The sequence below is a fragment of the Prionailurus bengalensis genome, chromosome A1, assembly GCF_016509475.1.
Source record: "Prionailurus bengalensis isolate Pbe53 chromosome A1, Fcat_Pben_1.1_paternal_pri, whole genome shotgun sequence".
Classification (NCBI taxonomy): domain Eukaryota; kingdom Metazoa; phylum Chordata; class Mammalia; order Carnivora; family Felidae; genus Prionailurus; species Prionailurus bengalensis.
Genome location: NC_057343.1, coordinates 118,049,323 through 118,066,488, shown reverse-complemented (window position 1 = coordinate 118,066,488; position 17,166 = coordinate 118,049,323). Strand labels below are relative to the sequence as shown.

General features: G+C 40.9%; 1 protein-coding gene and 1 long non-coding RNA gene across 6 annotated transcripts in view; one reads left to right on the top strand and one right to left on the bottom strand.

Annotated features, from left to right (window-relative positions):
- Window positions 1–17,166, top strand: part of DIAPH1 (diaphanous related formin 1) — a 104,052-nt gene that overhangs the window by 23,401 nt on the left and 63,485 nt on the right. For 3 of the 5 annotated variants that reach the window (XM_043578382.1, XM_043578292.1, XM_043578626.1), the window contains exons 2-14: window positions 3,808–3,834; window positions 4,848–5,003; window positions 7,949–8,050; window positions 8,400–8,530; window positions 8,693–8,779; window positions 9,601–9,664; window positions 11,260–11,399; window positions 13,131–13,239; window positions 14,136–14,246; window positions 14,420–14,538; window positions 15,203–15,319; window positions 15,925–16,040; window positions 16,552–16,616. In XM_043578382.1, the coding sequence (XP_043434317.1) occupies window positions 3,808–3,834; window positions 4,848–5,003; window positions 7,949–8,050; window positions 8,400–8,530; window positions 8,693–8,779; window positions 9,601–9,664; window positions 11,260–11,399; window positions 13,131–13,239; window positions 14,136–14,246; window positions 14,420–14,538; window positions 15,203–15,319; window positions 15,925–16,040; window positions 16,552–16,616 (1,344 nt within the window). The remainder of the gene's footprint in view (window positions 1–3,807; window positions 3,835–4,847; window positions 5,004–7,948; window positions 8,051–8,399; window positions 8,531–8,692; window positions 8,780–9,600; window positions 9,665–11,259; window positions 11,400–13,130; window positions 13,240–14,135; window positions 14,247–14,419; window positions 14,539–15,202; window positions 15,320–15,924; window positions 16,041–16,551; window positions 16,617–17,166) is intronic. The other 2 variants (XM_043578537.1, XM_043578461.1) reach the window with 1 other exon arrangement.
- On the bottom strand, window positions 6,999–10,968 carry LOC122483708. The gene is made up of 4 exons (XR_006297457.1): window positions 10,794–10,968; window positions 9,019–9,088; window positions 8,726–8,842; window positions 6,999–7,110 (listed from the first exon to the last, which is right to left on the bottom strand). It is a non-coding gene; the product is annotated as an uncharacterized LOC122483708 (long non-coding RNA).

The following is a 17,166-nucleotide window of genomic DNA, read 5'->3' as shown; positions in this document are numbered from 1 at the left end:
CTCTCGCATGCATGGGCACACGCTCTCTCTCAAAATCAATAAATAAACTTTAAAAAAAAAAAAAAGAATATACTTCTTTCTGCTGGAGTAGGGAGGGTACTCTCCCAGTGGTATGGGCCAGGAGATCTGGGGGAGTGGGGAGGGAGGATCTACCGGTAGATCCAAGTGCTTCTTAAACAGCTTCCAACCAGTCCTCCTATTTTTAGCCTATCCCTTCCAACTCCCATTTCCATAGGTTCCTGGGGCTGCTAAATCTTGAACCTTTTGAGGACCTTTAAATATAGTTCGGCTTGGTTATTGGCTTTTCCTACTTTTAGTTTAGGATTCAGCTGTCTTAGGCCTGCTGGGTTTACTGCTAGTCCTGTTTATTCACAGCCTCAAAATTTGTTTGCCCTTGTGCTTTTCTCATTCTTCCAACCTTGTAGGCTCCTCCTTTCATCATTGTTATCTTTCCAAAAATTCTTTTTCTGTAGATTCAGAAGGGTTTCAAGAAGGGTCAAGACATTAGGTACTTTTATCTAGTAGTTCCTGTTAATCTGTATTCATGAGCAGACTTGGATATTATAAAAGGTTTCACTTAGTATCTATGCTTCTTCCAGTATCTGTGTTTATAGTTAAAGGCTTTAGGGGAAGACTAAGTAGGAAGGACAGGAAGATGAAGTAGTGAGTGCCAACAGGCTAGGAGAGCAAGAGTTTGGTTGGGGGCAGAAGAGAATTGACAGCAAGCAAGGAGAATTTTGAGAGGAGAGGCATTTAGAGGCAGGTAGGGTGATTAGAGAACCTAGTGAAAAAGCTTGGACATTTGAGGTGTTAGCCACAAATATAGCTCCAGCAGCATTTATCTTCCTGGACTTCACTACCTTTAGTCATTTATGCTTTTTATGAGCTGGAAATTTCTCATTTTGTATCTCAGAATCCACAAAACAACTAATGATACAAGGAAAACACTGAGCAAAGCTTACTGTTTTTAAACACTGTATACCTAGGACTTGTAAGGAAAACACACATAGTTTTAAGTCAATAAACAGTACACCCTCAATATAGTGTAGGAGCAGGTTCCATTTCAGTAATTGAATTGAGCTTGCTGTTTGGGTGTTCTGTTGGGTTTTGAAACTGAATTTTGTCTGTAGGGTGATTCGCTTTCCTGGTAGTTGCTGCCCTCTGTTGGAAATTTTGAGGAAATACAACTTTGATCCTGCATGCATCATTTTTGCTCTCCTTACTGAAACTGACCACTAAAATGTGGTTAATTTTTTAAGTAAGTAAATCTGTTTCTAATGTACCAAGGAAAGCAAGGGAAAGTGGTATCTTTCTTTTTATGAAAAGTTATATTTACTTTGATATCAAAGGCAAGAGTTAGTGGGCATTAAGTGGGACCAAGACACAAGAATTTGGAGAATGCAAAGATTTTTGGGCTTCGGAATCTGGAGACTAGAGTTCATTCCCAGCTTGTTGCTGGTCATGTGACTTCCATGATTTACTCTACCTGTCTGGGCTTCAGTTTTTTCATTGACACAGTGAATAGATTTGAGAGCTTCTTCCGGGTTTGGTATTTTAGGAAAGCAGCCCCAGATGGTGGTATTTGTTCATAGGAAATATAATGACTGAGTCTCAGGCTCTGCCCTGAAGGAACTTAGTCTGGAAAGGGGTAGAGGAGACAGACAGTCAAGAGACAATTGTAATCCACAAGTAGTGCTATGAGACAGTCAAGTACCTATTACTGTGGAAACATAAGGAGAAGCACTTGTCCAATTAGAGGAGGTATCATCCTGCAGGGCCTGTTTGATTTAGCTTTGAGAGCACAGTCTAGACTGAGGGAAGGAGCAGCCTAGGGAAAGTCTGGGGTGGTAAGACAGCATGATCTATTTGTGGACCTGCAACTAGTTTGGGATGCGAGGGTTTGCGAGAGATGAGGGGGAGAATCCAGGAAGGAATGTCCTATTCCACGCTAAGGAATTTGGATTTTAACCTGAGGGTAGTAGTAGGGAGCCATTGAAGTGTTTAAATGAGGAAATACCATGGACACCGTGTCATTTTAGAAAGATTACTCTTGGATGTAATATGGATAATGGATTTAGTGTTGGGTAGACAGGACTGGAGGTAGGGAGATCAGTTAGGAAGCTGTTACAGTAAGTCAAGCAGGAGATAATAATTCTGTAAACTTACATAGCGTTAGTAGGGATGAGCAGAAAGGAAATAAAGTATGTAGGCAGAAGGAACAAGTTGCTGGTTTCCTTTCTTTAACTTTAACCTGTAGCTGTGAGCAATCCAGCTGGCACTGTTTCATTAGACTCAAGTTCTGTTACCTGTGTTACATCCGTCCCAGAATGGTTGGGGTTATTGATTGGTTCTGAGGAACATTTTGAGTTTGGAGGACCAGATCCTAGAAGCAACTGCTCTAGGTGCAAATAAGTTTAACTGTGGCTGTGGCAACCTAAATTGTACATCCTCATCCTTTTTGTAGCTTGTTTTCGCAAGTGCCAGGTAGTAACTAAGGGTGGTGACAAAAAGAACTGTTAGTCTCCTTGGGTGTTGCTGTCTGCCTCACCATCCTTCTATCTTCAGTCCCTAGTTAACAGCACACATAAAGTAACTTTAAACTCCATCGATTCTGAGCAAGGTTCTTAACAGCTTCAGGTATGTGATTAGCACTCAGTCAGTGGAAGCTTGACCTCCTCTGGACCATGGTGGGAAAAGTTAAGATTCACAGTTCACACTGGATTTAACTGACTTAATAACATGAGCAAAAAGAAATAATGGTTTAAAATTAAGTATTAGGGCAAAGAATTCCTACTTTACCACCCTGCTTGTTCCTTTTTCTTTCTTTCTTTCTTTCTTTCTTTCTTTCTTTCTTTCTTTCTTTCTTTCTTTCTTTCTTTCTTTAAGTATGGCATGTACATAGAAGAGAACATAAAACATAGAATAATGAAACCAAGTAGAATATTGTGAGCCCCTTAGAAGCCCCTTTTCCCCTTCTGCAGTCACACCTCACCCACTCACCCCAAGTAAGCACTGTTTTGACATTTGTGATCATCATTCCTTTTATAATTTTATATTCTAAATAATATAGTGTCCATGTTTTTAAACTGCATATAAATGAAATAAATTCAATTTTAATGTTTGTAAGTAGCTCTAAGTTCATTTAATTTTTCCGTATAATTGTTCTCCACAGATACATGGTATCTGTTCTACTCTTGATGGCTCTTGGGATTGGTCTCTGTTTTAGGTACTCTGGTGTTGCTGTGAACATTCTTGTTATATACATCCTGGTACATACATACAAGTTTCTGCAGGGTAGATTTATAGAAATTGATGAGTTGTACATATACATATTTAACTTCACTAGATAATGCCTTGCTGGTTTCCAAAGTGGCCAGAGCAATTTACATTACCACTAACAGAGTGTGAGAGCTCCCGCTCCTCTACAACTAGACAGACATGAAAATGTTTGCCCATCTTAAGAGTGGGAAGCATTATCATTGTGGTTTTAGTTGGCATGTCCTTGTTTACTAATAGAGTATGTTTCATAGGTGTATTGCTCATCAGATTGAGTCTGTGCAGGTCTTTACTTCCTCCTCCCCCTCCCCCCCAAGTATCAGGTATTAGTGACCTTAAAACTCTTGATGCCTCTTAGCTAAGGGAATGTGCTAAGGAACACTTGGCTGAAATCTTTTAGTTTGTGGAAGGCAACTTAGATCCTTTTACCTTATTCTTTTTTCCCCCCAATCCATCTGGTGTTTGGGACATTTCCTGGAATTTCACTGATCTATCTTCTCTTTCTTCTCCCTCCTTTTTCCTGTTTCCTAGACTCTGAAGCGGCTCATGGCAGATGAGGTAAGGAAATTTTGTTCAGCATGTGCATGTCCTAGCTCATTTCCTCCACTGTGATACTTATCAGTTGTCATAACTTTGACTTTCTATAACTTGAAATGGTGATACTGGCTCTATTCTCAGAACCTCCCAAAGCTTTTCCCTAACTCTTTGCTCTGTGTTTGGCCCATTGCATGCATTTCCCTGGGGCATTCATTGGTTTCCAAGGGTAGGCACATTCTTTAAATTCATAACTGACTTGCAGTCTGGATGCAACCCCTATCACTTGAAGTCCCCCAGTGCTTGCAGATACTTAACTTTTACTTTCAAACAGGTGGAGCGAACAAACTGCAGCTTATTGGTGGCTCTTGGATTTGAGCATCTGTACTTGAGTTTTGGGGAATGGTTCATGAGTCTTTGGTTGGCAGAGAGGTGGCTTATATATCCCTAAAGTACACTATGTTCTTTTCTGTCAGTTCAGTGCTGCTAGAGGGCTTAGAAATGGTCAGAGAGCTCAAGAACAAAGTTTTCTCATTTTAGAGAGATTTCAAATCTTAATACTTCAGATCTCTTATCTTTGGATGAAAGTGAGAGTACAGAGTCAGTATACTAAATTAGATGTCAGAGTTCTTGTTTTCATGTCAGAAGATATTTTTTAAAGTTTATTTTAAGAGACAGAGAGGGAGAGAGAGAGAATGAGCAGGGGAAGGCCGAGGGAGAGAGGGAGGGAGAGAGAGAGAGAGAGAGAGAGGGAGAGAGAGAGAGAGAGAGAGAGAGAGAGAGAGAGAGAGAAAATGAATTCCAGGCAGGCTCTGCACTTTCAGCGCAGAGCACAACATGGGGCTTGAGATCATGACCTGAGCCGAAGCCAAGAGTCGGACACTTAACCGACTGAGCCCCCATGTCAGAAGACCCTCGAAGTGCCCACAAACCAGAGGAACCTTGCACATATAAGAAGCTAGAGTTTGGCTACTTGATGTGTCGATTGTTGTGTAAATGAAAATGTATAACTGTTAATACTTTTTTCTTTTTCTCAGCTGGAGAGATTTACCAGCATGAGAATTAAAAAGGAGAAGGAAAAGCCCAATTCTGCTCATAGAAATTCTTCTGCAGCATATGGGGATGATCCCACAGCACAGTCATTGCAAGATGTTTCAGACGAGCAAGTTCTAGTACTCTTTGAACAGATGCTGGTAAGTTTCCCACCCCAAAACATTGCTTTTTTTCTGAAAATGCATTTGTGGGCATGGTTGGTACTCTTTTGGGCATGATCTCCCTTAATGAGCCCCTTTTTTACCCGAAGTATTTGTTTATTTTGAGAGAGCATGGGAGAGGGAGAGGGAGGGGCAGAGAGGGAATGTGAGAAACAATCCCAAGTAGGCTCTGTGCTGACAGCACAGGCTTGATCCCACAACGGCAAGATCATGACCTGAGCTGAAATCAAGAGTCCGACACTTAACTGAGCTACCCAGGCATCCCCTACTCACTTAATTAGCCCTTAATTACAAAAGTTCCAGGCTTGACAGAGAACTTTTTTTTTAATGTTTATTTTTGACAGAGAGCGACAGAGTGCAGACGGGGTGGGGGGGAGGGACAGAATCTGAAGCAGGCTCCAGGCTGTGAGGTGTCAGCACAGAGCCCGACATGGGGCTCAAACTCACGAACTGCAAGATCATGACCTGAGCCAAAGTTAGACACTTAACCAACTGAGCCACCCAGGCACCCCTTAGTTTTTTTTCAAATGTTTGTTTATTTTTGAGAGAGAGGGAGAGAGAGATCAAGCGTGATTAGGGGAGGGGCAGAGAGAGAGGGAGCCACAGAATCCAAAGCAGGCTCCATGCTCTGAGGTGTCAGCACAGAGCCCAGCGTGGGGCTTGGACTCACAGACTGCAAGATCATGACCTGAACTGAGGTCAGACACTTAGGCAACTGAGCCACCCAGGCGCCCCAACAGAGAGGTTCTTATTAGTAGTCCTATTAACAAAGGGACTAAATTTATAAGCACCCATCCATAAGATTGGAATTGATGAGTTAGGCTTGGAAATATCTGATCAGTGACCACCTCCTTAATGTCCTGCCCAGCATTGTGTTAGCCACAAAGACATAAGGTGAGTGCACCAACTCATGGGGTAGTGTGGAGACTACCTTTGGGTTAGCCAGGGTAGGTAAAGTTTCACAAAGAATCTTAGAGAAGAGACTGAGTAATGGAAAGGCATAATTTGCTGAATGTCTTCTATTTAGTGGTGAATCTGGAAAGAGAAATCTGATGCTACAATTACTAGAAGACCTTTAAAGATTATGGTTGAAGCCAGTTGAGTAATGCAGTACACAAGGATGTGACTTAATTTCCTGTCCTCAGTGAGGAACACTGAAGAGGACACTCAGTGAATGTCCACTAGCGCTCAGTCTTGAAAAGTTTTGAGTACTTGTTTCTAAGGTTTCATAAGACCTCTATATTGCCTGGATATAGGATTTCAGATTCAAATGGAGACTAGTGGCAGACCTCATTTAATTGAGAGCATGGGCTTAAAATTCTTAACACAGGGCCTGGTATATAGTAAACACTCAGCCAGCACTATTATTCTTTTTTCAGTAAAAGCTTTTAGTTTGTCTCTTAATCCAAGTGCTGTGTGAGCCTAACACAATCTCTTGGGTTTGGACTGCCAATTTACATGTCTTTGGGGGCCAGGGAGTTGGCAGGAATAAGTTAGACCAGATAGCAGATGATGAAAAGGAGTGAGGACTGTAGTCAGATGCAGAAGGACTTTAGGCCTGTTAGGAAGGCCAGCCGTGATTCAGTGGCAGTAGGCTCTGTAGCACTCCAGTTGGAAATGCCAGTAGTGCCAGATACTTGTATTTTCTAAGGAAGCCAGAAATCTTCAATTTTTGGAGACAGTAGTTCTTTCATAGCATCAACTATCATAACCAGCTTTCAAATTTCACCAGTATTCAAATTTCACCATTAGATCATTTTTTTGAAAACCATTTGTTCGCTCAAATCACAGTTCCAAGTTAGGTCCATTGTATGAATGTTCTTTTAAGTTTTATTTTATTACAGGTTTCGTCCCTCTCTTTTATCCTTGCTATTACTACAGAAATTTTGTGGAAGAAATCATTTGACTTCTAGAGTTACCCACAATCTGAAATTTGATGACTGCATCTTGTGATGGTAGAAATCTGTATTTTATTATGAAGTCTTCCAAATTTAAAATGTTGAGCTAGCCAAGCAAAATATACTGTGTTTTGGGGTCTGATTCAACCTGAAGGCCACGTACGTTGCAATTTCTGTGTTCAGTTTATCTGTAAAAGGAGAAAAAAAGCACCAGGAATTGGGTCAGAAAAACATCACAGTATTACTATTTTGAGGCAGTGTTTCATTCTCTCTCTCTCTCTGTCTCTCTCTCTCTCTCTCTCTCTCTCTCTCTCTCTCTGTCTTACACACAGAGCGAAAGAGAAGAGAGAGAAATGGAGAGTAGAAGAGAAGAAATGGAAAGTACCTATTTTACCCCTACCCTTTCCCCATTTCAGATACTATTTCAGACTTGTTGGGTTAAACTGTGCTCATCAAGGTACTGGGCTCAGACACATGGCTATACAAAGGCTCAAGCAGTGCCTTTTCTTCAATAATACACCCAAGTTATATCTGTTGAGGGGCTTTATCAGACTTTTCTAGTTCTTTCTTCATGGGAAAGAAGTTTGTACAGGGACTGAATTAACCAGGGGTATTGGGTGTTTATGCCTGAGAGTGGTACACATCTTGTGGGTGTTTGGATGATGCCGTTCATCCAGAGGAAATTTTTAAGATCCATTCCAAGTACAAAACCAGTATGTGTGCTTTTCTTTCAATAATAAAATAAATTTTTTCATCTATTTTAAAAAGCCATTTTTGTTAGGAAAAGCATTAAGAGTATAAAAGTGTTTGTAGGAATCTATGCTAAAATGTTAACCATTAACATTTATCCCTGAGGAATTTTCGTTACCTGGTGATAGCTTAAACCTCAAGGGATCAGGAAAACTTATTTATTCAGTAACTATTTAATTTAGCTTCTCACTAAATATACTAAATATTAAACACTGAAAAATTATAAGGAACTTGATGCAGTTTTGTTTTTTCCTTTTTTCCCCCTTCCTCTACTAGCTGGATATGAACCTTAACGAGGAGAAACAGCAACCTTTGAGGGAGAAGGATATTATCATCAAGAGAGAGATGGTGTCCCAATACTTGCACACCTCTAAGGCTGTGAGTCCTAGGGCAGGTACCCATGACGTGGGAGACCCTGCCCTCATCTTGGACCTGTTTGTTGTACCAGTTCCTTAGAACATTGTGTGTCTACATCAGTCTTCTTTTATTCTGTCGTATAAGTCTATTCATGTTTTACTCTCATTTGAGTTACCATTCTTAACATACTTTGTGCCTGATTCAATCTTCACGAAGTCTATGGGGAATGGGATGGGAAATTATGAGTCCCACAGAGTTTGGTAGTATTTATGATGTGTGTCTGCCTTGATATTCATAATGTAATGACTGATTCTAGTCCATTTGCTGATTGGGTCCAGTGTTGATTAATCTCTCCATATGCTCCATCTAGGGCATGAGCCAGAAGGAGAGTTCTAGGTCTGCTATGATGTACATTCAAGAATTGAGGTCAGGCTTGCGGGATATGCCTCTGCTCAGCTGCCTAGAGTCCCTTCGTGTCTCCCTCAACAACAACCCTGTCAGGTGAGGATTCTGAAGTGGTAACAAGAATAAGAGCCCAAAGTTAGGGTTTACTGGTGGAGTCAGGATGTCTGAGAATTCTGGATTGGGAGTAAAGAGTTGCCAGGTAGAATTTGGGCAGTTACCGATTATTGATATTGCATTGTCTCTGTCTATTCCTTACAGCTGGGTGCAAACATTTGGTGCTGAGGGTCTGACCTCTTTATTGGACATCCTTAAACGACTCCATGATGAGAAAGAGGAGACTGCTGGGTGAGGACTTCCAAGTTTTGACATCTTCCCAGTGGAGGGTAGTGGGGAACTTGTCTGTATGCTCTAAAGGAGAAAATGGCAATAAAATGAGAAGTTGTGGACCAGGAGAATATGCTGTTAGTTGAGAACAAGGTTTACCTAGGGCAAACTAGAGGCTGAGGGATGATTACAGATGCAGGAAATGGAAGAGGAACATGGTGGATAACACATAAGATTGTGGGTCTCGTAGCATAACTGACCCTATCTGGAAGTGGGGTTGGAGTTCATCCATAGCTGTCCTGGGACCTGGTCTGGCTGGGACCTGAAAGTCTTAGAGTACACTTCATGAGTTTGGGACTGGCTTTATGATAGTCTTCAAGGTTGAGATAGTTTGGGGGATACCTTGGACTGTCTTAGGCTACCTTGAAGCCAGTCTGACCCACCGTGACTTTTCTATTTCCTGGGATCTTTCCAAGACAAAACGCCAGGCCTATACCTCCTGAATGTACAAGCTTGAAACCTTTGAAGTAGTGAGGCAAGCAGTAATAGATGGGATGTTATCTTGATGGAGTTAAGCACTTAGAAGCCTGGAGGGAGTTAAAGAGGAGATTTTAATGTAGTAGTAAGTTCTTGGATTGCAGGATTAACCAAAGGTCTTATGGTGGCAATGCCTCTTCAGCTACCTGTTTTTGCCAGTGTTTCAGGGCAAAGTGGTATGTACTAGAATTTACTCGGCTACTAATTGGGGATGTTTTGAAGACCCTTGTTTGCAAGATTGAAAAGTCAAGTGGCAGAGGAGTATAGAATAAAGGGAATTCACTGATTATGTCTTCTACACACAGAGGCTACGATAGCCGTAACAAGCATGAGATCATTCGTTGCCTGAAAGCTTTTATGAACAACAAGGTGAGATTTTTCCTATTCTCATTCCAACCCCCATCATGATCCCTGTTCTTTCTTTCTTTTCTATTGGCAAACTCCAAAAAAGGACTTAGGAATAGGAGGTTCAAGAAGTGTAGCGTTCCCTTTTAGTGTTACAACTTTTTGATTGTCACCTAAGTATGTTTCTGTGGACCTTTTTTTCTCCAGTTCTGATGTCTGTTTCAGAAGGTAGGTTTGCTTTCCTTCCTCTTTTTATACTTTGTTTTGCTAATTGAATTTCCTGACCTGTGTTTGTTTTTGGAAGGTTTATTTTATTCTTTGGTTATTTGTTTTCCAGACTGTTTCTACCGTAGAATCTTTGTTTTTTTTCTTTGTTTAGTATTTAATTTTTTTTTGGAGTTTGTTTATTTTGAGAGACAGAGCGGGGGAAGGGCAGAGAGAGGAAGAGAGAGAATCCTAAGCAGGCTCCACAGTGTCGGTGCAGAGCCTAATGCAGGGCTTGAGCTCACAAAATGTGAGACCATGCATGAGCTGAGCTGAAACCAAGAGCTGGATGCTTAATCGACTGAGTCATCTGGGTACCCCTGTCTGTTGAGTATTTAAACTCAGGGATCTCACAGTTGTTTGCTTTTGAGTGCAGATATATCTTCCTCATCATTTAATTTTTAAAATATTAAAAATTTTTTAAATTTTTAATAAAATTTTTTATGTTTATTTTTGATAGAGACAAAGCATGAGCCAGGGGAGGGGTAGAGAGAGAGAGGGAGACCCAGAATCTGGAGGAAACTCCAGGCTCTGAGCTGTCAGCTCAGAGTCCAACACAGGGCTCGAACCCATGAACCATGAGATCATGACCTGAGCCGAAGTTGGATGCTTAACCAACTGAGCCACCCAGGCGCCCCCTCATTGTTTAATTTTTTTTATAATTAATTTACTCCATTGGATGGGAGGGGGCATTAAAAAAAATACAAGAATTAAAGACTTTTGTTCTTGAAGACCTAGAATTGTGTTTGATTTAGAATAAAATTATTTTGCTATGCTTATCTCTGTTTAGCTCGGGAAAGTTCTACCCTTGTGTTAGTTTGCTAGGGCTGCTCTACAGAGTATTATAAACTGGACTAAACTGTATTTAACAAGAAATTTATTGTCTCACAGTTCTTAGAGGCTCTAAATCCAAGATCAAGGTGTTCGCAGGATTGGGTCCTTCTGCGAGGGCTGTGAGGGAGAGTATGTTCCATGCCTCTCGCCTGGCTTCTGGTGGCTTGCTGGCGATCTTTGGCATTCTGTGGCTTTCAGATGCATCACTCCAATGTCTGCCTTCATGTTCACAAGATGTTCTTCCCATGTGCATGTGTGTGTCCCCATGTCTCATTGTTATAAGACAGTAGTCACACTGGATTAAGGGTCCACGTTATTCTAGTGTGACCTTGTTGTAACTTAACTAATTACATCTGCCAATGACCCTATTTCCAAGTAAGGTCACATTCTGAGGTACTGGGGATTATGACTTCAACATATGAATTTAGGTGGAACACCTTTCAATCCATAATAACCCTGACTTTGTCCTTGGTTACTTCCTGTCATCATTAAACTTCCCTTCTCTGTTCTTGTCCTACTAGTTTGGAATCAAGACCATGCTGGAAACAGAAGAAGGAATCCTGCTGCTGGTCAGAGCCATGGATCCTGCTGTTCCCAACATGATGATTGATGCAGCTAAGCTGCTTTCTGCTCTTTGTATCCTACCACAGCCAGAGGACATGTATGTGACTGCGTTTTCTCCTACATTCTCTTTTTTTACCATCTTCCCTAATCTAGAGGAAAATTGAGTGGGTGTCCACTTTGTCTTAAATACTAGGTAAGACCATATCTCTTCGAAGATGTGAACACTGTGAATGTTTTTTTTTATAAGTTTATTTATTTTGAAAGAGAGAGAGAGACAGCATTGAGTGGGGGAGGGAGGGAGGGGGAGAGAGAGAGAGAGAGAGAGAGAGAGAATCCCAAGCAGGTTCCACAGTGTCAGTGCAGAGCCTGATGTAGGTCTCGAACTCAAGAGCCATGAGATCATGACCTGACCCAAAGTCAAGAGTTGGATGCTTAACCAACTGAGCCACCCAGCCACCCCAACACCATGAATCTTAATGTTTAAGAAAGACTGTAACTGCAGGGGCACCTGGGTGGCTCAGTCGGTTAAGCATCCAACTTGGGCTCAGGTCATGATCTGATGGCTCATCAATTCCAAGACTCGCGTCGGGCTCTGTGCTGACAGCTCAGAGCCTGGAACCTGCTTCGGATTCTGTGTCTCGCTCTTTCTCTGTTCCTCCCCCGCTCACACTCTGTCTCTCTCTCTCAAAAATAAATAAAGATAAAAAAAAAAAAAAAGACTGTTAGGTGTGTGGCACTATCATCAGTGTACTTGTGGTTATCAGTGGGATAGCAAAGCATCTCCTAGATCTCCATTAATGTCTGTAGGACATTAATAGGACAAAGTTTGCTTTTACTTTTTTGTTTTTTTAATTCAAAAGTAACACATTATTTTTTAAACTCAAACAAATATGGAAACATATAAAGTAAAATTTAACAGCCTTATCCCTCTAGTAAATCTATTCTGCAGGGGTAGCCAGTGTTAATGGCTTGGTACAATCTCATTGATTTTTTTTCTAGCATAGACAAATATATTGTCTTTCCTTGATTATGAGATACCTTCTGTTGCTCCAAAAGATGCTATCTTAGAACGAAGGAAAGATGTAACTTTTCTGTAAAACAAATCACATGCCTAGGATAGATTTTTATTTTTGTGGAGCAGTTTGGTTTAATACAAACAAAATCATACCATTCATTTCTTTTTACCTTTTTTTTTTTTTTTTTTTTTTTTTTAAATATAACAGTTGATCTTGGACATTTTTTCTCTGTGGGTATTTACAGATCTACCTTATTATCTTAGGTGGCTATTTAGAATTCTATAGGATGTATATCCCACAATTTATTTAACAGTTACCCCATTGCTAGACTTTTTAGGTGACATTTTTTTTTTCTTAGCACATTCTGGCCCCTGCTCTAGGTGTTAAGTTTTACTATTACAAATGATGCCATAATGAACATCCTTGTACATATATTCTTTCACATTTATGCATTTATGTTCAGTAAGTTTCTAGAAGTAAGCCAAATGTTAAATTCATTAAAAACCAGTACTATTAAATACCCCTCCAAAAGTGGTACCAGTTGATACTCCATAGAACAGGTGTCTTAATTTGGTATCCATAGATAGGAGTCTAGGAATGGGTTTTAGAGAATACATTTTTCTAAGGAGATGGTTCTTAGCTTTCAGCAGATTCTGGCTCCTGACCTAGGTGATGAGGAGAATAATATTGAAAACCTGGGCGTTGGTAATGTTCTTTTCCTAACTGATTTGTGCCACTGTATAATCTACCTATTGTGCTTGTGTGTGTCAGGGCACCTGGACATTTCTCTCCCTTTCCTTTTTCCTGGGCAGGAATGAAAGGGTTTTGGAGGCAATGACAGAAAGAGCTGAGATGGATGAGGTAGAACGCTTCCAGCCATTGTTGGATGGATTAAAAAGTGGGACCTCCATTGCGCTCAAGGCAAGTATATCCTCTGAACTGTGCCCAATAATAGAACTCAAAATGGAAGGACTTAAGTTCATTTGATGTTTTAATAGAACACATGGAATGGTTCCCAGGTATAGGCATCCCTCAGGGGAACTGCAGGTTTGCTTCCAGAACACTGCAATAAAACAAATAGGTCAATAAAGTGAGGTAAATGAATTGTTTGGTTTCCTAATGCATGCATATAAAAGCTATGTTTGCTCTGTATTGTAGTGTATTAAGTGTGCAATAGCATTATGTCTACAAGAACGGTATTGCTAAAAAATGCTCACTATTATATGAGCTTTCAGAGAGTCATAATCCCTGATCACAGATCACCATAACAAATAAAATAATAATGAAAAACTTTGAAATAGTCTGAGAGTTACCAAAACATGACACACAGACAAGAAGTGAGCAAATGCTGTTGGAAAATTAGCACTGATATACCTGCTTAACACAGAATTGCCACAGACCTTCAGTTTGTAAAAAATGCACTATATATAGAGCAGTGCAATAAAGTGAAGTTCAGTTAAATGAGGTGAGTCTGTATATATTTATTTTATCATTCAGGATTTGCTCTCTGAGAAGGCAGAGAGAAAGCAGCTCTCCTTACTATGAGCTGGTGAAAGGGCATGCTATCTCCTTAAGTGCTGGGAAAGCCAAGGCCTAGTACAGAGTATACCATCAAATCCTTGGAATCATTTAGACTTCTGAGCGACCCAGACCTGGGCCCGAATCAGATCTAAATGGTGCCAGCAGAAATTTTTTCTTGTGGTTTTGTACTGCATCTTCTGCGTGACATCTGGGGTCCTCAGCACTCATGTAAAGAGAACGGAATCTTGATCTCTAGTAGATTACAATGACATAAGTGCCGAATTTGCTTATTTTAGGTGGGATGTCTACAGCTGATCAATGCTCTCATCACACCAGCTGAAGAACTTGACTTCCGAGTTCACATCCGAAGTGAACTGATGCGCTTGGGGCTGCATCAGGTGTTGCAGGTGAGATGCAGCTCTTCATTAGAGAGGCCAGGCTGCCTGCTGCCTGCTTTGATAGTTCAGTCATCTCTGGGGTCACTTTCGCTCTCAATTTAAGAACCAGGTTGAAAGGCTTGGGTTTCTAGCTGGCATAGGATGCTTCTGGGTTCCCTGACTTGTACTTTGATCATTGACAGGATCTTCGAGAGATTGAAAATGATGATATGAGAGTGCAACTAAATGTGTTTGATGAGCAAGGGGAAGAGGATTCCTATGACCTGAAGGGACGGCTGGATGACATTCGAATGGAGATGGAATATCCTTTTATGGACTGGGTTCAAGACATATGAGACATTCATTATAGATCCCTGCATGAAATGGTGTGGGGTAATGACTCTGAACGGGGTATCAGCCTGTGTGTCTTCTCAGTAGGTGAGGCAGGTGTCTTTTGATTGCTGTGGGCTTTATTTACCTCAGCATGGACCAAAGAAATTAGGAAAGGTGATCTGAGGGTTGCTCAGCATGGAAGTAGCCATCAAAACGTGTATAGACTTCCTAGAACATAAGAGCTTGGTTTAACGAAGGTGTAGAGCTGGTTTTTGGTGCACATTCACAAGTCGGGGAGTAGGCTTGTCATTTGCTTTCTTGTGGGTGTCCCTGAGACTGACAGAGGGAGTAGTCTGGCTATGTATCACTATTTGACACACGTGACTTGTGGGTACTGATTGTTTCATTTCTGTCTACTGCTTGATCTTCAAGCCAAGTACTGGGAATCCTCTGTCTCTGTGTATAGTACCACCCAACTCACTGGTCCCTTGGCCTTAGGAAGTTTATGGAGCTTAAAGTTTTGGGTAATGTTTACAGGGGAAATGGCTGTTAGAATAGAAGTGGCATCTTGGGACTTTTCCCAAGAGTTGGGCAATCGACCTGTCAAACAGTTTCTAAATATATGCTTTCCTTAGCCTCTTCCCCTTTTCCACTGACTTCAGTGAAGTTTTCCAGATTCTCCTAAACACAGTAAAGGATTCAAAGGCAGAGCCACACTTCCTGTCCATCCTGCAGCACCTACTCTTGGTCCGAAATGACTATGAGGCTAGGTAAGATGGTATACCTGTGAGAAGTATTAAATTTGAGCCGAAGTAGAGAGAGAAAAATCCTTAAATTCAAAGACTGTAAAAGGAAAAAGAAAAGACAAAGGTTACATTTAATTTTCAGTCAGATATATAAAGAGTTGTCAGTTGTCCTTTTAATCTGACTGAAGGGCGGCTGTATGGAAGAGATCACAGTGTATACCGTAAAGTGTCCTTCCCATTTTGGAAATGGGAGGTGGGTGGGATAAAGATGGTAGCAAAGGGAGGAACCCACTTAAGGTTCTTTCAGGTTACCTAGAAGTAGAGAGTAAGCAGTAGTGCTGTCTATCACAGAAAGGATCAAGCCTGAATTTTGAGATGGGAAATTATTGGCATTAGGAAGCAGATGGCAACAAGTTTTGATTATCTGAAGTAGATGGAGTAGCTGCTGTAGAAGAGGGAGTTGCCTAGCCTGGCAACATACTTCTGTTAGTTTTACGAAAAGGTCTTCTCTGGAATAGTTATCCTCAGGTCCCTCATTTATCAAAGCAGTTAACTTTTCCTGATCCTGATTGCTTCTGAGAATTGTATTTTGGTTTTCCTTTGATAACCTTGTTCTGTTTCTTCCATAGACCACAGTACTATAAGCTGATTGAAGAATGTATTTCTCAGATAGTTCTGCACAAGAATGGGGCTGATCCTGACTTCAAGTGCCGGCACCTCCAGATTGATATTGAGGGGTTGATTGGTAAGCATATTCTTCTATCTGCCTCCTTAAAACATTGTTTCTACCTTTCATTTTGTGTCTTTCTCCAATGAAAGTTTCATGGAAGATAAATTCCTAGTCTCCAGGTATTTCCATTTGTGTCCTTAGGTGATCATCAACATCTGTGTTAGGAATATACAGACCTTTAGTTTATTTCTGTGTGAAACTAAGAATGTACCACCACTCACACATCGCCCCACCTTTTGAAGGGAGTTCAGCTGTCATCTGACTCCTGGTCTCAGAAGTTCATAAGTACCACTTGTGGGCACTCTCCATGCTGCCCAGCGTGGCGGCCTTACCACATCACAGGCACCCAGAAATTCTGTGTTGAGCTCAATAGAAAGTTTCATTTCTTTGTTTAGTGCAGAACAGTAAGAAGTATAACAAAAGTGAGAAAATGGACAGAAGACTGCCATTATATTGAAGGATTTAGGTAGTGAGAGGGAAAGACAAGAGAATTGGGAACTTTACTGATTCTTCTGTTTCTTTTCAGATCAAATGATTGATAAAACAAAGGTGGAGAAATCTGAAGCCAAAGCTACAGAGTTGGAAAAAAAGGCATGTATGAGAGATCAAAAAAATTGGGGTCTTTTTTTCCCTTTTTAAGGATTATGTTTTTTTCGGACATGTGAAACTGTTACCTGTGATACTTAGCAAACATTCAGCACACAGTAGCGGTTCCTAGGAGAAACCTTTCTGGTATAGGTTAGTCACTGGAGAAACTAACATGGATGTGATCCAGAGGAATTGGTGGTACACAGTTCTTGATCCCCTGGGTAGGACAGGAAAAGACAGATGGCTCTCATGAATAACAGTGACAGTTCTTGCAGTTTTGCTGGCATCTCAGGCCTCTTATTCCTAGAACAACAGGAATATGTGTGTGAATTCTTTTTTTCCTCTTTAGTTGTTACGGACTCCTATTGCGGTTGATGGGGGTTTGCTCCTAGAGGCTGCTGGGATTGTCCACCATAGCTGCTCTGGTGAAATGTTTTAACGGTGTTAAATTTCTTTAAAATCTTAGGTTTATTTGATTGCTTGGTTTTTAACTGAAGTATAGTTGACACACAATGTTAGGTTAATTTTAGGGGTGCAACATAGTGATTCAGCA